Source organism: Siphateles boraxobius, unplaced genomic scaffold (genome assembly GCF_051911475.1).
Source record: "Siphateles boraxobius isolate OS27281-9 unplaced genomic scaffold, OSU_SipBor_1 13, whole genome shotgun sequence".
In the NCBI taxonomy this organism is placed as follows: Eukaryota; Metazoa; Chordata; class Actinopteri; order Cypriniformes; family Leuciscidae; genus Siphateles; species Siphateles boraxobius.
The window spans coordinates 25,546,285-25,570,353 of NW_027508733.1; the positions used below are offsets into that span (position 1 = coordinate 25,546,285).

The following is a 24,069-nucleotide window of genomic DNA, read 5'->3' on the forward strand; positions in this document are numbered from 1 at the left end:
GTACTTCATCTACACAGCCGCTCTGAGAGTTACTTTAGCAGCATTTTAGGTCGATTTGAGAAAAACTATCGTCATATCAAAAAACAAAAACAAAAAAAAAAACAGAGACTCAAAGGTCTAGCTACATGGCAACCTGTCAAAATAAAAGGTTGGTTTTAACCTTTGAAGAAAGTTTTGGTTAAATCATTAGGCCTACATTTTAAATAATTGGTCATTACAATTTAAACCATTAAAAAAAAAACTATTTTATAGAGCCCTTAAAATGTAATTTATTTAAAAATGTTAATAAATTATTGTTAAATTATATACGTTTCATGATTTCAATTAATTACACGTTTACAATGGTATTTAACCATTAAAATGGGAAGTCCAGAAAAAGGAAAACAAAATAAAAACTCAATTTGGAATGTGGGAAAAAATAAAACAGATTTCATAGGGCCCTACAAGCCAGCTTTTTGGTGCATTACCATCACCTTCTCCGTATGGTGTGACATCACGTACCAGTATCAATCCTTGGGCTGACACGTGAGAAACGGAAAAAGATGCACACACTCTTGACACCTGGTTTTGTTATAGTTTTATAAAGTTATATGGTTTTATATAGTTATGTTTTTTTTTTTTTTGGCCAAATTGGTTTGGAACAGTTGTTGAATAAACAATTGAACTGACAAATTATGCCTGCCTATATGTTTGATTGACAATTTTATTGATCACTGAGATAGCACTGACTTGGAATTAAGTTGGTTCAATATAAAAATTAAATTTGAAAAAGTAGCTTTAGATGTAGTAAACTACTTTTGCCATATTGCTGTAGCTTAGCTTGCTACATTTCCCAGAGTGGTAGCTTCAGTGTAGTGAAGCAACATTTAATGTAGAGTATAACTGCTAGCTTAGCTCACTACATTTTCTAAGTAGCTTGCCCAACACTGCTAATAAGTATAATTTGCTAATTTACTGATTAATCACTGATTTTCGATAATCTACTAATTTTTTAGTTTTAGTAGATTTAGTAGATTTAGTTATTGTTGATGTTGTTCCAGACTGTATGTTTGATCAGAAAAAAATACAGTACATTTATAGTTTAAATAATTAAGAATCTTTGTGGTTCTACATCTAATGTATCTTAGATGAGGCAAAACTTGCATAAAGCGTGTCTATGATATACAATATGAAAATATATTTAAAAAAGCTAGTTATTTTTAACATAATTTGAAAAATATCAACTAAAAATCCAATTTCTATTTTAAAAATACACTATGCACAATCAGTGACAGTTAACAACGCTCCTATGGTCAACTGTACATTTCATCAGTAATAACAATTTACATTATATTTTAGACATTTGCTGTTTTTTCTGCTGCCCTCTGTAGGCCATTTATAATAATTCAGAGTGGCATATCACCACTGTACAGAGACCAATGCAAAATGTTTTTATGTGCATCAACATAGGCCAAGTAATTATTATTATTAATAATAATAATGATCTTAATAATCATCATTTTTATTTTAAAAGGTATTTCAAATAGTTTTACATGTGCATTTTTAAAGTTACGGTTTGTAGATGTGCATTATCCTGACAGGCTTTTGTTTTTGTTATTGAAATTATCTTAATTTTAATCATTTGGATTGATGGCAAAAGTTTTCTAAATAAGCATAGACGACAGACAAAGAGAAACTCAAAGAAATGCAAAGGAAATTTGTTATTATTTTGTTACTCTGTGATTGTATCACATACATCTACTTATGTAACTGAGGTTTATAGCAGGTGTTAGCAGTGATTAAATTATGGAGAACGGGGTGGGGTGCTATAAACCAACAAAGCTCTTTTGATGTGAGAATATAACCACCCACTCTCCTTTTGTCAACCACTGTGTCACATCCCACCACACTACACCACTCAAGACCCTCTTAGTCATTGTTGAACATTCCCAGAAATATAAACTTCTAGTGTGAAAGTGCTTTTCATGTTTCACAGCATAATCCAATGCTCTGATATTAAAAGTGCAGATCTAGAAACACAAAGAAGGAGCATCATCCCGTAAAGTGTTTAAACCCCAGTAGACATGCATGCTGCTGTTTCCATTTGAGGTTAAGAAAACAATGAGAAACTGACATACATAAAAGCATTGGTATGCGGTTTAAGGTTAAACCTCCACTTTAGATAAAGGTGAGAGATTGTGTTTGGTGGTCAAATGTCCAAGTGACCAACTAGTGGAACATGTTTCTGGTTTTGGTTCAGCACTTCATTGAGTTTAACCACACTAAAGCATGTAGCCTGTAATCATTTCTTATACTTGGGAGCATAGACTGTAAAAAAAGATGGACAACCTTCGTTCTCTTCCATTGACGAGAAGTGAAGCCGCAAAATCAACGTCCCGCTCTGGTCCCGCCCTCACTCTCGCTGAATCAAGCGTAAGCACGCGCCTCTGCTTCAGAACAAACCATTATGTCGGTGTGAAATAATTAATTATAGAAATTTAGATATTACATTTAAAGCTCCAATCTCCTCAGTCCTCCAAAGATCCCGAAAAAATGTTTGTTGTTGCTTCAGTGACTACTTTGCTCAGAGAACCTGTCAATCACAGCTGTCAGTCATGTACGCCACAGCGCCGTTTTTATAGCGTCAAATAACTAACTAAAAACAAAATTATTTTAAAAAAAAACACTTGAAATTACATCAGCGTGATGAAAACTACAGTAAATGACAGAAACTATTTTTGGAAAAAAGATATATGAAGTGTAATTTAATTGTTTAGTTGGTCTCACGTCCCATTGAATAACATGGAGAGGCGGGGTTTATGAGCTATACTAGGACCGGTCACCGGGGGGCGATCGAGACGCTTTGGCTTCACTTTTCAGGGCTTGTGCGGCACGCTTGCTTGGGAGCATGAAATTATCCAAAATGTCTTGGTATGCTGAAGCATTAAGAGTCCTTTTCACTGGAACTAAGGGGCCAAGCCCTGAAAAACAACCCCACACCATAATCCCCTCCACCAAACTTTACACTTGGCACAATGCAGCTAGGGTTTGTCCCGTTCTTGTCCCGAAGTCCCGTTCTCCTGGAAACCTCCAAACCCAGACTCATTCATTGGTTTGCCAGACAGAGAAGCGTGATTCGTCACTCCTGAGAACACGTCTCCACTGCTCTAGAGTCCAGCGGCGGCGTGCTTTACACCACTGTATCCCACACTTTGCATTGCACTTGGTGATGTAAGGCTTGGATGAAGCTGCTCGGCCATGGAAACCCATTCCATGAAGCTCTACGCACTGTTCTTAAATAATCTGAAGGCCACACAAAGTTTGGAGGTCTGTAGATATTGACTCTGCAGAAAGTTGGCGACTTTTGCTCACTTTGGCCTACCACTTCGTAGCTGAGTTGCTGTTGTTCCCAATTGCTTCCACTTTGTTGTAATACCAAATATACTGTTATATTTAGTAGTGAGGACATTTCACGAATGGACTTATTGCACAGGTGGCAACTTATCACAGTACCACACTTGAATTCACTGAGCGACCCGTTGTTTCACAAATGTTTGTAGTCAGAATGCGCACAAGCTAATTTCGAGCTACAGGAAAAACAAGTGAAAAATTGCACTTGGTTTGGTAAATTTGGGTCAGATTTGAGGTTTTCACAAAAATATGTTAATTAAGCGATCACAGTGCTTAAAGTACTAATTAAACACCTAAATGTATCTTTAACTGTACGTTTTCTGAGTGGAGTACCTTTCCTTACTTGCAGCCAGACTAATTATCAGTATACTTCAAGTGTGTTAATGATTAGTTAACTTGAAGTGTGCTATTTTGAAACAACTGATTTTGTACAAAGTATATTTTAGTTGTAATTAAATTGTAGTAAAGCATAACCTCAAGTGTATTTAGTGTACCTTAGTGTACTAAATTGGACAAACTTCAAGTAGACTTAGTATACTTTAAGTATATGCCTGTAGGGACTAATTCTATTTAAAAAAATATTTTTGGGGGCATTTTATTAGGATAGGACAGTAGTAAGAAATTGCATACTTTGTCTTCAATAACAAATGTATTATTAGACAAATAAAACTTATACTTTGTTCAAAATACTACTATAATGTGTTTTGAAAGTAGGCCTATACTTTCAATGCATTGTTACAATGATCATTTCCAGCACACAGTTAAAATATAGGCTACCTAAAATATATTTGTAATAAAGTGCAAATAAATACACTTTTAAAAAATTTACTGAATTTTCACTTAAAGCCTATTTTTCTCAAATATATTTTAAGAAAATATACTAAAGTACAATTATTTTAAAGTGTGTAAAAAGTTGTATTGTGAAAATAGGTAAAAGCATAATGCTTATTTAAAGATAGTAACATTTTTGTTAGTATATTTGCAATGTACTATTGTAAAAGGGAATATATTTCAAATAGCCTACAATAAATTGGCTTATACTTTTATTTTCCACGAAGGCACTTTCAACCACTTCCAGAGTAGGCAGGTAGCCTAGTCGAAAACGCATTAGACCGGATTGCTTTCGTAGTGTAAACGCTCCTGTGGTCGAATGCGTTCAGCCACAAAAGACCGTCTACTCTTCACATACTTACCTAATGAGTAAACATTATGGGAATCGCTCTAGCCAGACGGGATTTAAACTTTTTCGGCTGCGGCTGGAGACCAAAGTTCGGTTTGAAGATGAAAAACATACCAAACACAATGTTCTCTGATCATTCCTGATTTCTAACACACACTCGCAGCGTTCGGTCTTTCTCTTTTTCAAGAGAGACCTGGCCAAGATAGCAGAACAAATTAGACCACACAATAATAAAACAAACACAAAAGATTACATTACTCTGCCAGGAATTCCTGTTTGCCGGGGACAGTCCCGTTTTGGAGTCACCCTATAGGGTACAAGTGTCAAGGGGGAAAGGTGAGATAAATTAATAAATTAAATAAAGAATCAAGGAAGTTGGCATAGTAGCAACAAAGCTATTTGGCTTTACAAAACCAATAAGCCCCTAGTATGGGTAGGTGCAAGTAATTGTTGAACACTTGGGGTCGCTATTTTTAATGAGACATTTATAAACAAAGTAGGCTACGAACACAACACTCAATAAAGATCATGTGTGGAAAAATATATGTTGTAGGCCTACTTACCATAATTTGGGTCTTCCTTTGTGTTCCATTGTTAGATTAGGAGTTATATAATTCAACAGAATTATATATTAATTTAAGAAATATATATATATATTTTTAATAAATATTAAACAGTTGTTAGTCTCCAAAATCACTCAAATAATGCTGATACAGTTCAACAGCACTGTTTCACTGTTTGTATTACTCAGCTTATCTTTGTTTTCAGCCTCATATTTACATGCAAATGTTCAATTTATGTTCACCATGCATGAGGCTCAGCTTTCAGCACTTTACTATTATTTAAAAATATTTATTTCATTGGTTAAAGTCCTCTATGTATCAATTGTTGAAGGTGTTTTACATGCTTTACTCTCGGCAATGCTAGGTAGAAAACAATGCAAACTGCTGCTCTGTTTCCATTTGAGGTTTAGACAACTGTGAGAACTGAGATAACCTAAATGTACAATGGTATTGAAAAAACTCTGCACTCGTTTTAAGGTTAAACCATACTCTAGACAAAGGTGAGAGACCCTGTTTATCATTGGCTGTGCCCAAGCCAGTGGAACGTTTATGGTTTTGGTCGAGCGCTTCAGTTGAGTTAACCGCACTGTGCCTGGCATGCTTCACACACTATATATAATATATATATATATATATAAAATGTATATATATATATATATATATATATATATATATATATATATATATATATACATAAACTTTTTTTTATATCTGAGTGAGTGTGTATATATGATGTTGTAAGACCTTGTTAGCTTTTTTTATTATGTATTTTAAAATAATCTGACAACACGGTCATCATCTAATTCATCAATTGTGACTATTTATTATGACTTTGAAATTGGTTTTACCACTTTTTTTCAGTGAAGTAATTTGATGTTTGCATGATATACACTATTTTTATATATTTTAAAATATTGCGCATTTTATATATGTCTAAGAATGTAAGGCATTGAAGGGAGTCTCTTTAAATTAAATGGAGAACATCCAAGATAAAAGGACAATGTTTTTCAAACTAGAAAATATTTATGCCATTCATTTACTTCAGACTCCTGACACACACACACACACACACACACACACACACACACACACACACACACACACACACACACACACACACACACACACACACACACACACACACACACACACACACACACACACACACACACACACACACACACACACACACAAAAGTGCTGAGCTAGAGACAAGTATGTTGGCAAGCAATAATACTTCCGTTTGTTAATTAAAAATAACATACTTTATCAACCTGTGGTTATTTATTTTTTATACATATTAATTTGTACATGCATTTATACAGCATATTGACAAAAAAGAAAAAGAAAAAACAGTACTTTATACCCTAACAAAAAAAGAAATCTTTCAGATATTACTCTTCTCTGTCCAAAGCATTGAAACCTCAACCAATCAGATTTCATATAAATGTGCACCATCTTTCAATTCTAAGATATTTATTTTGTGTAATGACAGTTTAGAGACTAAAGTATTTTCGAAGAATATATTATGTCAACAATTGCTCACAGAAGTTTCAACTAATATTGTCTAGAAGATACAGTTATTGCAAGGCAAACACTTAAGAAGTGAGTAAAGTTTTTAAACACATAAATTTACATAAAACACACACAAAAAAACAGAGGTTTTAAAATCTTTTTGATGCCACAGACCCGGATTCCTTAGTGGCTATATTTTCATTTATAAAACATTCAAACATTCATACTGCATTTAAAAAATAATAATAATTAAACTACAAGTAAAATATTGTCATGAAAATTATTCTTTTAAGGAGACACTGTGTTTGTCTACCTGCTGTTAGATGTATACATCTAAAGAGAAATAAAACAAAATATTGCTGTCAATTCAATAAAATAACTAAAAATAACTGGTGTAATAATATCAAATGGAATCAATAAAAAAAAAATATATATATATACTATTGAACTTTTACTATTGAACTTTCCCGCAGACCCCAGTTTTAAAAACCCTTGATCTATAGAATGTAAGAATGTTTGGCTGGTTATTGTCATGTGTGTTGAGCTGCCAAACAGTCTGTGGTTTGAATTTGAATGAACATTAGGAAAAAGTGAACAAAATAAGCATACGATCAGTCATACTCGTGTGTTCATGACTTCGGCAGGTTTAGAGCTGCATATGTGCTGTTGATTTGGCTGGGCTGAATATTTCTACGCAGTTTGGAAAAATCCATCGTGGCGTACTGAAAGAACAATATTAGCAAATTCAGTTACAATTAAACCAAAATGGACTAAAATTAATGTTAAGGAAGCTGGCAGGAATGCTAATTTCAAGACAGAAAATAATTAGTTAAGATGATGTCACATTTGTACCTGTAAGTCGTGCTCTTCTATAACTCGCGTCTGCTGTAGATCAGTGTTGAGTTGTGATTCTGCAGACCTTCTGTTTCCAACAACAAAAACCTTTACCAGTCCTAAATGTGAAATAATTAATTTAGATTTAATATTTACAAAAGGTTGTATTATATTTTCTTCAATTATTTTGAAAAAAACAAAAACAAAAAAACAAACATTATATTAATATTATTACAGATGGCTGGAAAATCTCTCACCGATCAGCACAATGAGCAGAAGCCCGATCATCAGTCCAGATATAATAATAATAATAATACATTTTATTTATAGGCGCCTTTCAGAACACTCAAGGTCACCGCACAAAACAAAATGAAACAGTACAGCATTAAATCGATAAAATTAACAACTATAATTACATCACATAAAATCATGGAACATAACAAGTGGAAATAAAAATTGAAAAAGAATGATCACGTGGGATATGCCAGTTTAAAGAGATGAGTTTTCAAACGGGATTTAAAAATGGAAAGCGTGTCACTGTTGCGGATGTCTGGTGGAAGCGAGTTCCAGAGACGAGGTGCTGAGCGGCTGAAAGCTCTGAACCCCATGGTGGCCAAACGAGCAGGAGGTACAGTGAGATGAATAGATGAAGAAGACCTAAGAGTACGGGTGGGTATGTTAATATAAAGGAGGTCAGCGAGGTACTGAGGAGCAAGATTATGAATGGCCTTAAAGGTAAGGAACAGAACCTTGAATTCTATGCGGTATTGAACTGGGAGCCAATGAAGATCCCGAAGGACAGGAGTAATATGATTAATAGAAGGGGTTCTGGTGATAATACGGGCAGCAGAGTTTTGAACCATTTGAAGTTTATGTACAGATTTAAGCGGAAGACCAACAAGAAGAGAATTACAATAATCAATGCGGGATGTTACCAGTGTGTGAACGAGAATGGCTGTACTAGTGGGTGAGAGAGATGGCCGGAGGCGATTGATGTTACATAAATGAAAGTATGCAGATCGGGTGACGTTATTAATGTGAGCTTGAAATGAAAGTGTGCTATCGAGGATCACACCCAAACTCTTAACCTGAGGGGAGGGGGAAACTGTGGAGTTGTCGATGGTAAGAGAAAAACTATCAGATTTAGTCAAAGTGGATTTGGTTCCAATGAGAAGAACCTCGGTTTTATCACTGTTAAGTTTGAGAAAGTTGCAAGAAAACCATGATTTGATTTCCATTAGACAATCAGAGAGGGAAGTGGGTGGGAGAGATCCAGTAGGTTTGGTGGACAGGTAGAGCTGGGTGTCATCCGCATAGCAGTGGAAACAGATGTTAAATTTACGGAAGATATGACCAAGAGGAAGCAGATAAATGATGAACAGAATGGGCCCCAGGACAGAGCCCTGGGGTACACCTGTAGTGACAGGGGTTAGCTCGGATTTAAAATGTTTGAGCTGGATGAACTGAGTGCGGCCAGCGAGATATGATTTAAACCAGTCCAAGGATGAGCCAGTGAAACCAATAGAGACTAATCTGTCAATGAGGATGTTATGAGAAATGGTGTCAAAGGCTGCGCTTAGATCAAGGAGAATAAGAATAGTTAGCAGTCCCGAATCAGCTGCCACGAGAAGATCATTGGTTATTTTTACCAGAGCTGTTTCTGTACTATGGCAGGGACGGAAACCAGATTGAAATTGTTCATAGAGGTTATTGTCAGAGATGTGTGCATGGACCTGAGATGCAACTATCTTTTCAAGGATTTTAGAAAGAAAAGGTAAGTTAGAGATAGGGCGGAGGTTATTCAAATTGTTGGGGTCTGCACCAGGCTTCTTAAGTATAGGAGTTATTGCAGCTGATTTTAGAGATGAGGGAACAATACCAGAGGTGAGAGAGGAATGGACAATGGCAGTTATTTGTGAAGAGAGAGAGAGTGAGCAGGCTTTTACTAAAATGGAAGGAAGAGGGTCTAGCTGACAAGTAGTTGGTTTCAAGTTTCTGATAATGTCCAATATTTCAGCAACAGAGGGAAGTGAGAAACTTGATGAGATATGATGATGATAATAATCTGCCATTGTGTCTGATTCTGATCAATAAACTCCACCACTGTGTGATTGTGACACTCAGTTAGTTGAGTTGATTCTGGAAAGAAATTGTCCACAGTCTGTTACTGTAAAAACTGTTAGTGTTAGTGCAATAGCTGCAATTTTGTAAAACTGAAAATATTGATAATAAATGCGAATATAAGTAAGTTTTTCATATCTAAATAAAATATGAAGTAGTAAATGACAAATGTAAGCAGTGATCATCAATAAGCCTTGTTTACTGACTAAGTAAATGAACTCACCGGTGAAGTGCAGTCTGGTGCTGTTGCTGAGTTTTAGAGGTTCATCTGTGTTCATACAGTAATAAACTCCTAATTCATCAGCGGTTACATTATTAATAACCAGACAATGTTTAAACTGCACTGAATATTTCTTTCTGAATGTTTTATTTGTGTAAAAAGGTGATATTGGTGTTGGGAATGATCGTAGAATCACTGTTGGAGGATCTGGTGTTTTCAGTAAAATCCAATAAACCTCATTTTCATCAAGATCACAGTTTATGGTCACATTTGATCCCAAATCAGTGAGTTGATCTGATACTGCAGCATGACAACAGACTAATACATCTATAAGATAATAAATAGACACACAGCCATCATAATTAAGATTAGCCACATAAAATCACTGTTTATAAAGCACATGTAAAAAATATTCATAACAAGTAATGAACTCACAGAGCTGAAGCTGAATGATCCTCATGTTACTGCGTGATTAAAACAGTTGAATCTAATGAAACCTGGTTCCCCTCACACATTGTTTAAAATGAATCTACTGCAGCTCTGAAGCAGACAGGAAAAACTTCTCCCACATCAATCAGAGACAGTCAAGTTTGCTCTGACCACATACACACTTTTTTCAACACCTAATACTCCACCAACATCATCAATCCATTAAGCAGTTTAAGCAGTTTTTGTGTTTATAACCACTGTTTCATGTTATTTTTTCATACATAGGCTACATACATACATAAATATACATACAGTATATGTTAGGTAATCCAGCCTCAATAACTATACTAATCACCATACCCCCCTTCCCACCCAATAATCAGACAGAAAACTAGTTTATTTCCTGTAGGGAATGATAATTATTATGGTAGATAAAGCTCATTATTTTATTTACTATCTAAATAATAGTGAATAAAATAAATACTCAAACAAAAACAGCAAAAACAATTATAACTAATAGTCTGGTTCAAGCAATCTGCAACTAAATATGAAATTGTTCTTAACCCCAAATTAGATCTGTAGCCTTCTAGCAAATGTAAAACATCAAAGTTTATAGATATAGGCTATATCAGAATAGGCCTCAAAACTATTTTTGTCCATATAGAAAAAAACAACACAAAATGGTCTACTTTTTCCACACATGATATATGAAACTGAATTAAAAATATTAAGATTATAACAGTATCATAGAATTATTTCAGGGTAAATTTACACAACATTAATGTAGGCCTACTAAAAATGGAAAATGTTTTTGATTGTACAGATGACAACGTTGTCAAAACGGTACCCGTTCAAACGGATCCACGAAAACTACTAAAACCCTTTATTATTCAGTAGATGGTGATGCCACTTTGTAAAGAAACACTAGATGCCCATAGACTGAACATGTAATATGCATGCGCATGACGTTACCGTTTTCACAAATTAGCTTTTTTTTAAGGGGCTATTTAAACGACACCATTTTCAACTAAAAACGTAAAACTGTGTATGCGTTTTGGCCGTTCGTTTACACGACAGCTAGGTTTTGACAGCATGAAAACGCAAACTTTTGAAAAGGGGTTTACAGTGCAAGTTTTTGAAAACGGTCACTGTGTAAACAACAAAAATGCGAATCTCTGAAGACAATGACATCATGCACATGCGTATTACGTGTTCAGTCGATGGTGTTTCATTACCATCTAATGGCCTGGCAGCAGAATACAGCATTTTTAGTTGTTTTCGCAGATCCATGTGAATGGGGATCGTTTTGACAATGGTGTCGTCTATGCGCAGAAAACTCAAAGGAATTAGGAAGTTTATACAGTTTATCAGAAGGTCTTAATGAATTTACACAACAACAAAATACTAAAACAGAACAAAGTTTTTCCTTTACATTTTTTGTGTAAACACGACACCATTGTCAAAACGGTCTGTGAAAACGACTAAAACTCTGTATCATGCTGCCAGGCCAGTAGGTGGCAATATAACTTTGTAAAGAAACACTAAATGCATATAGACTGAACACGTAATACGCATGCGCATGACATCACAGTTTTCACAAATTTGCGTTTTTGTAGTGTAAACGGTATCGTTTTCAAAAACTTGCACTTTAAAACCCGTTTCCAAAAGTTTGCCTTTTCAGGCCCCCAAAACACTGTTGTCGTGTAAATTAACAGCCAAAAAGCATACAAAGTTTTACGTTTTTAGTTGAAAACAGTGTTGTGTAAACAGCCCCTCAGTTTATCTGAAGGTCTTCATATAGGATACATTTACACAACAACAATATACTAAAAACGGAACAAAGTTTTTCCTTTGCATTTTTCGGATAGGCTACAGATGACACCATTGTCAATGCGATCGCTGTTCACACGGATCCATGTCAGGCCAGTAGATGGCGATGTGACTGATCTCACTCATGATGAAAAAATGTTTTAGTTGAAAATGTTGTCGTGCAAACGGCCCGAGTGTGTAACTGGAAGCTCTGCATTCTTGCCGTGCTCTTACAGTGACAAACTGAAGTCAAGACATGACAGGAATGTGTGTGACATACAGTAATTCAGAAAATTATCATTTAAAAAACTTCAGTAAAATCGTGTTCAAATAGTTTCTTCCTCACTAATCAATTCTTGTTAACAATGTTCAGTTATTGATAAACATTGGGCTTCAACATTTATATTATATTATTATAAAAGCATTGCTAGCTGCAAATCATAAAGATCATAATACACTAGACCCATTTTAAATTGCCCATTGACCCGATCATCCAGTTTTATTGACTGTAATAATTTAAACTCTCCTCCCATTACATCAAAGTCCCTTTATGACTGTATATATTATTATATTATATTGTCAGAGAAAATTACACTTTTTAGCGCAGTCTGTAGGGATGAAAATAAGAGAAAGAGTTCAGATTATATGACAAAAAATAACAATAAAGGTAATTTCTTGTAAAAGTCAACTATTCTTTAATTCATTCAGGAATGAGCAACTTTTCTGTTCTATCAGCTGCATCCGGTGCTCTGAAACATTTGAAAGGCGAATGAATAACAAAACTCTTCAGATCAATATTAAGTTAACTCTCTTCGGTTTCGCTGGAGGTCAGGAAGGAGACAAACTGGATTCTCCTGTTGTCGTTTTCAGTAATAATAAACTGAAGTCATGACGACAGTGTGTTTGAAGAAATAAATCAGGGAAGTGTTTCACTTGAGGAGCAGAATGAAATTGTCAATGAAAGGAAGCTTATCACACTCAAGTAAGTTTGATTACATTTATTTATTTAATTCATTGCTGTTCACAACTATGGTAAAAAAAATTTATTATTATTACCATAATTACACCAACATAAGTAATTGAACAAGCGGAAATGGAGAGTCTCAGCTTTAGAAAGCAAACTTTTACCCTTGAGATACAAAATGATGCTGTACGAAACCAAAGATTTAGTTTTACCATAGTACAAAACATGTACTCTTATTCTTAGAAATTACAATTGAAAAGTTACTTTATTCCTCACTGCAATGATTTCAGACATAAGACAAGTTGGTCTTATTAAAAAAACAAAAACAAACAACTGTAAAAGTGTGTCTGAATTGCTTTGATGAAAGCGGACCAACACCAAAATTCTTCTTTGGAAAGAAATTAAGAATTAAAAGCTTTACAAAAAAAAAAAAAAAGGTAAAAGCTCTCATCTGAAATCAAATCTGAGTAATCAACAACATCCAACCTTATTCTAATATTATTAAAGGACGTCTTATAGCATCTTACATTCTTACAAGACACTAAAAACTAAGGCTTACATTAAGTAATTATTAAGACAATAGGTTTGTGAGCAACATCATAAGGCAACTTAAATTAGTGCAGGGGAGGGTCAAACTCTCACAATTTCTTCTAAGAAAAGATTTAAGAAAAAGTAAAAAAATAAATAACCTGTCCACTGGAAATCTGTTAATTAACAGTCTAATACAAATGTGCTTGTGTATTACACACATTAACTAAATCTGATATTACACACAGGTGTTTTAAAAGTTTAGTGTGTATAATAATCAGATTTGGTAAATGTTTTAATTTTAACACGCATAATATAATTTATAACAAATACATTTAATATTGACCAACAAAACATGAAGTATACTTGTTCAGGATTAAGGCAGTAAAATTGACAGTCATTGGTCATTTACCTTTAAAAAAATATCTACTGTTTCAGTGTTTGAAGATCTCATTCAGCAAGAACAAACAGTGTATAAGGCAATAATATAACAGCTCAAAACATGTGCATGCACCAGAAAGACCCAGAGACAGCTGTAAAAATACAGTGAGATAATGTGAAAATTGAAACTTTTAGGACTGATATGTCATTTGAGTCACTATGTTTCGTCTTCAGTCCTGACACAAGAGAATGAGAGAGCTTGCTTTTTTTTTCTTCTACAGTAGAATACAATTAAACAGCCTATGGACAGTATTATTAGTATTATTATTAGTACAATTAATAGAATGAAAAACCAGTTCAATGATGTCTCTGCACTGTTTGATTCAGTTTCATCTTCTGAGTTTTCATGTTCAGTGGATTTACTTTCTATTCCTGATGTTGATTCTGCAACAAAAAAATACCTCACTGTGATAAAGGCAATAGATTCATCTATAACTAGTGAACTTGAACTCTTCAGAATAATGATCTAACATAAATAGGAAACAATAGGTTACTGTCGTAACCCCGGTTCTCTGAAACATCGAGTGGAGAGATCCACCTATGGGAAGGGCATCCGTACCTGACCTCTGCAGAAGCATCCAATTGCACCAAGTCTGGCTAACAGACAGAAGCGCGCAGCCACTGCCAGGTAAGGCTACACCCCCTTACCTACGGGCATATAACAGCTGGGCACGCTGCTATTCCTCAGTAAGTATATTCGCTTCTTGTGCGGCAAGCGGGGCAAAGCTGGTGGATCTCTCCACTCGATGTTTCAGAGAACCGGGGTTACGACAGTAACCTATTGTTCTCTTTCATTCTCTCGTTTCGAGATCCACCTATGGGAGAGACATGGACAGCTCCCCGATTGCCCAATACACTCACAGTGAGGTTCTGAAGGCCAGAGAAGGACGGTCACCTCAGAGAGGCGGTGCCTGACACGTCCCACACACATGACCCTGCAAGTTTTCCGCCACGCTAAACTGCTGTGGACAAGCAGGGCATGAAACATGCATGAGACACATACATGATAATGGCCCCCGCACCACCAATGCACATAGCTAAACCCAAGAAGGAATGCGAATGCTTGGTGACAGGAATGAACGTGGCCAGCCGGCCCATTCACTCCTCGTTGGTTAACCAAACGGGGCTGTGGGAAAGGGCTAAGAGGACCCTACCCCTAGGACCGAGTGTGCCACCGAAGTTCTGGTGACATCCAACCGGTTGTAACGCTCAAAGGTATGAGGAGAGGCCCAGCTGGCCGCGGAGCAGATGTCCTGCAGTGGCACTCCCCTGAACAAAGCCCAAGAGGCGGCTAAGCCCCTTGTGGAATGAGCTCTGATGCCCCTTGGGGGCTGCACTCCCTTTGCTTCATAAGCCATAGTATAGCGTCCACAAGCCAATGTGAGAGGCATTGCTTTGAAATGGAACTCCCCTTATGCAGGGGAGCCCTTGAAACAAAGAGCTGGTCGCTCTTGCGGAAAGCACTGGTCCTGGTCATATATGCTTGCAGAGCACGGACGGGACACAGAGCATTCAGCCCCTGATCCTCCGGGGAGGCAAAGGGTGGAGGGTGAAAAGCGGATAGCTCCAAAACCTCCGAAGTGAACGCAGGGAACCATTTCGGCATGAAGGCCGGGTTAGGCTTAAGGAAAACCTTATCTCCACGTAGGGAGAATTTGGCACACGAGGGGTGAACCCAGAGTGCAAGTAGCTCACTTACCCGTTTAGCAGATGCCAAGGCCGACAGCAAAGCTGTCTTGAGGGACAGCAGCTTAAGGGAAATACTCCTCAGAGGCTCAAAAGGATACAGAGACCTCGCTTCCAGCACCATGGGGAGGTCCCACTCTGGAACAGATCTCCTGATGACCGGCAAAGAGCGGCGTGCACCCTTCATAAAACTGCGGGTTAGAGGGTGCTGCCTGACGGTGGAGCCCTCAAAACCCACATGACAGGCTGAATCGCTCCCTTGTTAGGAGGGAGGAAATTTCCTCTTCAAGAATGTGTGAGGCGTTTTTTTCTGTGTGAGAAGAGAGAACGCCGTTAAAATGCGGAGGTTTTATTGCAAACTGCAGCTTGTAACCCTGGGTTACGGTTCGCAAAAACCCACTCGGGCGCTGAAAAGGCTTGCCAAGCCGCTTTGTGACTAGCGAGCGCACCCGCTCGGGCTGGAGCGGGGCTGTATAGGCCCAGCTAGTTCATTTGTGATGCAAGGCGCCATCTAGTGGGCACACTAGCGGCGACATGCAGGGGTTCGGAGGGATTACCTCCCTCTGCAGTGAGAAGTTTTCTCCGCGGAGAGAGGTCTTCTCTCCAAAACGAAATCATTTGATTCGTAACTTTGTGTGTTTTGTGTTGGGCAAACACTGGGGCCGAAGCCTTTATTGACCGAGTGAGGGGAACAGTGTGGTGTCCACTGTGCTGAACTTTCCCTTGCAAGGTGCCCCCTGAAAGTGGGGGAAAAACATATCTCCTGAACACATGAACTGGGCAGTCTTAAGCGCAGGCAGAAAAATAATATCCGCGGAGAGAGATACTCCCTCTGTAACGGATTTATTTAATTTGTTTGTTTAAAAGTGTTATTTAGTTATGTGTGTGTTTTGTGTTGGGGAACACAGGGGCCTTCCACACACAACGTCCACTAAAAACACATGGGCTGGGCAGCCGCAACTGAGCTGTATGAGCCCAGCTGGTTGATTTTTGAGGCAATGGCGCCCTCTTGTGGACGGACTCAGGGCGACATGTATGGGATCAGAGAAATTTGCTCTCTATGTTGGCAAATATATAAATCTGCACGAATTCATTTGATTCGTTTATTAAATGTGTTGTTTAGTAATGTGTGTGTTTTGTGTTGGGAAACACTGGGGCCGAAGCCTTTAATAACTGGGTGAGGGGAACCAAGTGCGTGCGGTGTGGTAACACTGCTATGTACTTTTCCTCACGACAGACCCCCTGTAACTTGTTGGGGGGGGGGGGGAGGACACGCACACACAACGTCCACTAAACACACGGGCTGGGCAGCCACGAGACTGGATTAACCGACCGTCGGTGGGAGACCCTGTGTAACGTTACTCCCAATGGTCGAACAACAGGCAGGCCGCTTGCGTTCGGGCCGCCTTCCTAGGAAGGCATAAATTGAAGGCCTCAACACGTAATCGTAACACATCAAGGCCCGCGAGACCGTGTTAACAGTCTAGCGGGACGCTCCAGCCGCCTCAGACTGGGCGGTGGTCCCAGCGCTTACCCGTCGTAAATATTCCTATCCTGGTCGGTGGAGCTCTGTGGAGCTGGCCACACACTGTTGAGGCGAACGGCCGCTCGCTCACAAACCTCCAGGAGGATGGACTGAGGCAAAGCCGCGTGAGCGCTAGCCTAGGGAACGCTAAAAGGACCGCGTCATCCCCTTCGCCGGAACCGACCGGTTCGTCAACGAGAGTGGGGTTTTCCCGCGAAGACGTCCTCTTCAGGGAATGCGGATTGGGCTGATGTCAGCTCAAATATTTTAGAGAGTTGGCGCTCCGGGAGTCCCCCGGTAGCGCGTCATCATCACTGTGTCTCCCCTCCGAGTCAGAAAGGCCGAGCACTGCGCGGTGGGTCGTGCAACTAAAGGCCGGCTAAGTAAAAACTACATGGGCAGCAATTACAATGACCGCAATTCTCCGGGTTCTCCAAAGCTTCTTGAGCGTGTTAAGCCCAAGCAGACCACGCAGGACGAGAGGGTCCTCAGCGGCGATGAGAGCACCACACGCGGCCGGGCAGGCTCGTCGTGATAGGCTGTTCCCCGGGGGAAGCGGCTGTTTAGACGGTCACATAGCCATGGGTGGGCCAGCGGTGAAGAGCTCGGAAATCTCCGTGGCGGGCAGCAATGTAAGGAGGAGCAGGTGAAGGACAGCGAGAGCTCGGGCGGCTCCGGATGCAAAAAACACAGCGGATAGGCTGAAGAAACGACTGTCACTCACGTCTGGCGGAGGCTGATCTGGCGATATGTCCTCCTGAAGACTCGAAAGTGAGCAGCGTAACGTTAATCCAACCGAACTGTGTCAATGCAGAGATTGCGAGAAGCGAATGTCAACTGAGGAATAGCAGCACGCCCAGCTGTTATATGCCCGTAGGTAAGGGGGTGTGGCCTTACCTGGCAGTGGCTGCGCGCTTCTGTCTGTTAGCCAGACTTGGTGCAATTGGATGCTTCTGGAGAGGTCAGGTACGGATGCCCTTCCCATAGGTGGATCTCGAAACGAGATGATGAAAGAGAACTACGCAGGACAAATTCTTGTCAAACACTTCAGCTCCTATGAACTAATATGGAAACAAGCTTAACTAATCAGTAAGTAATAGCAAATTTAAGACTGAGATACTTCCTTATTAGGTAATTACTGAATGAGATTAGCCTGAATAATAACTAACCATGACAAACTTATAAAGAATTACCAGTTATTTACTAAATCTCAACATTATCGTGTGTTAATGACTAAAATAATGACTAAGACTAAATAAATGGTCTTTTCTACTCTGAATACAATCATAAAATGCATCACTAATTACTCAAGTGTTACCTAGTGACCATTATTTTAAAGTGAACATGACTATTTTATGACTATATTCAGAGTATATGAATGAACATATGCGGTCTACTTGCGTATAAAGCGCAACTTACACAACGCGTGACGTCAGAAGTAGTGTAGTGCGTCATGGCGTAGAGTAAATATCTGCAGTACGACGCATTACATTGTCATATACACCTAGGATGGCTCGAGGGTGATTAAATCATGGGCTAATTTTAATTTTTGGACAAAATAAGCTTGCGCAATTTACATATGAACGTGAAGGGAGACAACAGTAAAACATACGGAGAGCAGAAGCTTTAGTTTCTGCTCTGACAGACGCAAGACCAGCCGAACGCTGTGAGTGTGTGTTATAAATCAGGAATGGTGAGAGAACATTGTATTTGGTATGTTTTTCATCTTCAAACCAAACTTGGGTCTTCAGCCGACAAAGTCCCCCGTGATGAAAATCAAGTTTGTAATGTTGTTTATATGTCTATGTGGTGTTTTTAATATGCTTTAAGACAAACCATGGTCAAATTCATAAGTCAACACCACTGCTGATTATTTTCTCCTGAACCAAAGACAGTCTCTAAAACACGGTTTGAAATCGCTGGTGTTTCTGACGTCACAAACTACCTTGTAACCAATCAGGTCAATGTACCGGCGGGCTTTAGCATATCATTTACTGCTGTGAATCAGGAGAGTCTCAAGAGAAGCCAGGTTATCCTGGTGTATTGCTAAATGTACCAGAATTTTCATATCAACAGAAAAGTGTGAATTGTGTATATGTATATTACGATGTTAAACTATATACAGTATATGCCTTTCTCCACTGATGTTCTCAGTTGTTCAAAGCGTTTCTAAGGAACTGATTGTTAGAAGACAGCTTTCTGACTCTGAGGTGGCGATTTATCTGGTTTGTGTAACATTAGCAAAACATTATTAGCTATTTGATAACATATTCAAGCAAAAGGCTAATAATTAATAACCGTTATGTGTACGATGTTGTAGAGCGAAACATAAAACGCATTAGCATTCTGATACATTGACTTGTAGATGAGTCTGTATAATTCACTCTTCTACTTCTAACGACGTACAGCGATCTAAGCTGGTGTGAGTGAGTGGAGGCGGGGCTAATTTGCATATTCATGATTCCACATATACTCAATGAAGCAAGGGTGTAGAGTTTCATTCAAGCTATTTTAAGGCATGAATAAAAAATGTTCACAGGAAAAAAACTTTACATATGTCATGAGTTTTAAGGGATAAAATTGTCTACAGGGGGACTTTAAATCCCGTCTGTCTCGTGCGCTTCACATTATATTTACTCATTAGGTCAGTAGGGGGAGAGCAGCTTTAAGTAATTCTTATAGTTCGTTATTGTTAGTTGATAGTTATTATTGAGGCTAATCTCATTCAGTAATTTATTACCTAATAAGAAGTATCTCAGTCTTAAATTTCCTATTACTTAGTGATTAGTTAAGCTTGTTTCCATATTAGTTCATAGTATCTGAAGTGTTTGACAAGAACTTGTCCTGCATTACTTCCTGCATAGTTTCCTATTAATGACAGACCATTATTCTAAAGTGGTATCAACTTCATACATGAATCAAGGATTTTTACACACCTCTGATGATCAGCTGTACAGTCTGAAGCTCAAATGAGTGTGTGATGTAGCAGATGTATTTTCCTGCATCAGTGTGAGTGAGATTCTTGAGTTTGATGGAGTAGTTTCCTCTCTTATACTCATCAGGCAAACTTTCAGCTCTGTTCTTGTAACGAGGGTCCTGTAACTGTAGTAAATCTTCACCCTTGACTATATCATACACATTCTCGCTGCCATTGTGTCTCCAATTCACATCAGTGTCTTGAGCTGTAAGATGATGTTCACTGGAAGAACACGGCAGGAGAACAGAACCGCCAATAACAGCCTCTACTGTTTCCTGCAGACACACTGAAATGAAAGAAACTTTTAAACACAGTCTGTGGCATGAATTTATCTTTCTGATGTGTCGTTCTGATTCTCACCTTTGTTTATCAGCGCCGCAAACACACAGATGAAACAGCGACTGTAGAAAACAAAAACAAAACAAGTTTCTTCAACTTATTTAATCTCAACCACTAAAGCATGATATCAGCAACAGGCTTGTTTAAGATGAGCAAGTTCTGCACAGAACCAATCGTCGGTGATCACAGTGAGGTATATGCCTAGAAACGATTGGAAATGCTGTCCGACTTGCTGTGATGTCATGCTAACGTGCTAAAACACTAACAGCCAGTCAGGGGGACGGCAAACTAAAAGCATGATGACTTGTTTTTTGGGGCGAGGGCTGGAGATCCTGTCAATCCACATGAGATCGACCAATAGCAAACCCCAATGATCCTATCTATTTGCGTTGGACAAAATCAAGTCCCGCCCTACTTTTTTTCTTGTTTGAGAAGCAGTTTCACTCGGAAAAGTCTATCACAACTTCTGTATTGTAAAATACATACTTATTGTAAAAACTTAAACTTAAAAATTTAAACAGACTGCAATTACTTAGTTTTACTAAAAGTAACAAGACAAAACTAATCAGGCGCAACATGATAAAAATCATGTTGTTCATGCTAATCAGAGTTTCAGTACTAACACAATAAGTAAAAGTGAAAGTGACGGCCAAGTATGGTATCCCATACTTGGAATTTGACCTCTGCATTTAACCCATCCAAGTAAGTGCACACACATTAGGAGCAGAGTAGTGAGTAGTGAACACACACACAGCAAACGTGGATACACCCGGAGCAGTCGGCAGCCTTGAGTGGCTGGAGCAATTGGGGGTTAGGTGCCTTGCTCAAGGACACCTCAGTCATATTCCTGCCGGTACTGGAATCGAACCAGCAACCTTTGGGTCACCAGTCCAACTCTGTTACCATTAGGCCATGACTGCCAATAACTGACCGTTAAACACAATAAACACTGAGCTAGTACACTACGTTTTGTGAATTGTTTGGTTTTCATTTCTGTGACTTGACAAGGAGCCGCATCAACACTAAAATCTCAATGGACAAGAGTACCACCCTTCATGTATTTTAAACATAAATCATGAACAAGGAGAGACTGTTTGTGTAACTTTATAATTAGATGTTATATAGTGTAATTTAGACAAATCTCTCTCTAACTGAGATTCAGGTTACACATACATACACACACACATATATATATATATATATATATTCAAAAAGACTGCAATAAAAAACAAGAATTGTCCATTTTGATTTCATGGTGACTTCATGTGGATTGAGGTCACTGTTCAACTAAGCTGTCAAAATGCATCAAATTAACAACTAAATAATTATATGTTTCCATGTATTTCCCTTAATATTTTATATTGGATTGTATCTTCATCCTGTAAATGTTGAACTCGTCGCTAAATATGATTTAGCAGTAAATATTCTTAAAGGAGCATCTTTACCCATATCACCATACTGGTGAAAACTTGAATATCTTGAATGCACTGTAAAATTAGGCATTATCAAATGACTTTCAAATAACGTTAAAGCTACACACATGTATCGTGACACAAAAGATTTAAATTCAAAAATGCTAACTGCTAAATGACTGCGGCAACATAATTAGTTATAAACATTTTCCTGCAGATAATCCCGTTAATCATTAAACAATTAATCCATGTATAATGTATTAATGACGTACCAAGGTTTTTCCTGTTGATTCTATCTTAAATAAAGGAAATGAGGAACAAAACAAAACAGGCCAAATGTAAATACGAACGCATCAGGACTTCGGCATTTTCCAGGACACGAAGCATTTTGTAAATACAGAATTTCATTAAAAAAAAAATCGCAAACATACCCAGTGACCATGGTGTCGCAGTTTAATTCATATAAATATGAATATTTCTGAAATACTACTCTTTTCGAAAACAGATCTGGGAAGACCATAGACAGGGAAGACCCGCGGCGGTCTCTTCGTCATATGTACATTTACTGCCGGGTTACAAACTAAAATGAATAGTGACCCCTGCTGTGCTGGAGTGTTGCGAAGATGCAAAATTTAAAAAAAGGAAAGAAAAAGATTCTGTGAAGTAGACTGCTTTTGCGTCCTTTTTTAACAATGGCGAGAAAAATATAAAGAACGGTTGTTGTATTTTTGAGTGCTATGTTGAATACCAAAATTTAGGCTACTTTAATACCGTACACACAAATTGCATGCGCACAAAATAAAATAATGATTTCTTTTAGATTTGTGTTTATTACGTAAAAATGTAAGATGGAAAGAAAAAAAATTCAATGTAAATTAGAAATAATGTTTCTTCCGCACTTTCGAAAGCGATGTCTCTGGAACTATAATACATTACTTGATTTTAAAACTGAAATGGGCATTGCAGAACACCTGTCCCAAATGGTGACGGTCAAGGTTGTTCCCCTTTTGCCTCTTAAAGTCCATCTCACTCGGGTCACTACACTGTCTGAAAAAGGGTCCAGTGACGTGGCCAATAGCAAATTGCTTTCAATGAGAAAGCTTTTACCTCCACTGAGGCAAAGGGCAAGGGAATTTTGTCTTTATTATATTTTCGGTTATAATATTTTCATCATGACATATGTTGGGGTAACAATAGCCTATTGTGTACACGAATCCAGGCACTGGTAAGGACCGGAAAAAAAAAATACATTCTATAGGCTATATAGTATGAATGTGTGTATGAATGTAATCTGGATGTACAACATTCGCCATGTTGTAATTATCATGTGATCTACCAGCGTTAGTAGCGTCTCTTCACTGCGATTCACAAATCCTCTCCTGTGGCCTCATGGGACAGTAAAGTCTCCATCAAAAGCACACTTAAGAATCTCACAGAACCTATTGCGCGCATCATTTTTATTGAGTTGGCTTGTGCGTTTTATTTTTTTGAGCTTCAGGAATGTGATGTCATTTCTGGTAAGGTCGTGAGGATCAGTGCTCCCTGGTTTTTCCGGTACATTGTGAGACTTTTTAGGGAGCGAACGTTCCAGTTTACTCGAAGGATTTCGCGATAGAGACAGCCCTTAAAATGACCGACTCCCTCATCAGTGCCCTGACTACTGAACTAGGGAGCCGATAGAGACACACCCTTAGTTTTGTCATGGCCACGACTATTAACTTGTGGGTACATGAGAATAGGTCGTGGGCACGAAAATGACGAGATAATTATTTCGAGGTAACAAAATCTTAATGACATGGCCACACAATATAAGCTAGTCGTGGCCTTGCGATCCTATGCTGAAGGAACAACACCTTTTTCTAGTGGCCACAACTTCTTATGATAAGGAAATGACATCAGTTTCTCGTTGCCACAAGTTTAATGTTAACAAACCTGTGTTACCATAGCAACCTGGGATTACCAGCATTAGGAAAGCAGTTTTTTTTTACTTTGAAACACACACAAACATTTAATACACTTGACAAATGTTTTTCCTTTGCATCCTTCTCTCCTGAACCGTAATGCATGTACTGCCTCCACTATCTTTGGCAAACAGAGAGACTAGTATTTTTTGATGTGGTTCAACAGGCCTCCTCTT

General features: G+C 38.2%; 1 protein-coding gene across 1 annotated transcript in view; it reads right to left on the reverse strand.

Annotated features, from left to right (window-relative positions):
- Positions 1-22,444, reverse strand: part of LOC143735533 (uncharacterized) — a 198,144-nt gene extending 175,700 nt beyond the window's left edge. The window contains exons 1-3 of the mRNA XM_077225720.1: positions 22,364-22,444; positions 20,542-20,582; positions 20,141-20,467 (exon numbers count right to left, since the gene is read on the reverse strand). Coding sequence (XP_077081835.1) covers positions 20,141-20,467; positions 20,542-20,582; positions 22,364-22,374 — 379 coding nt within the window. The 5' untranslated portion in view covers positions 22,375-22,444. The remainder of the gene's footprint in view (positions 1-20,140; positions 20,468-20,541; positions 20,583-22,363) is intronic.
- Between the last annotated feature and the right edge of the window lie 1,625 nt (positions 22,445-24,069).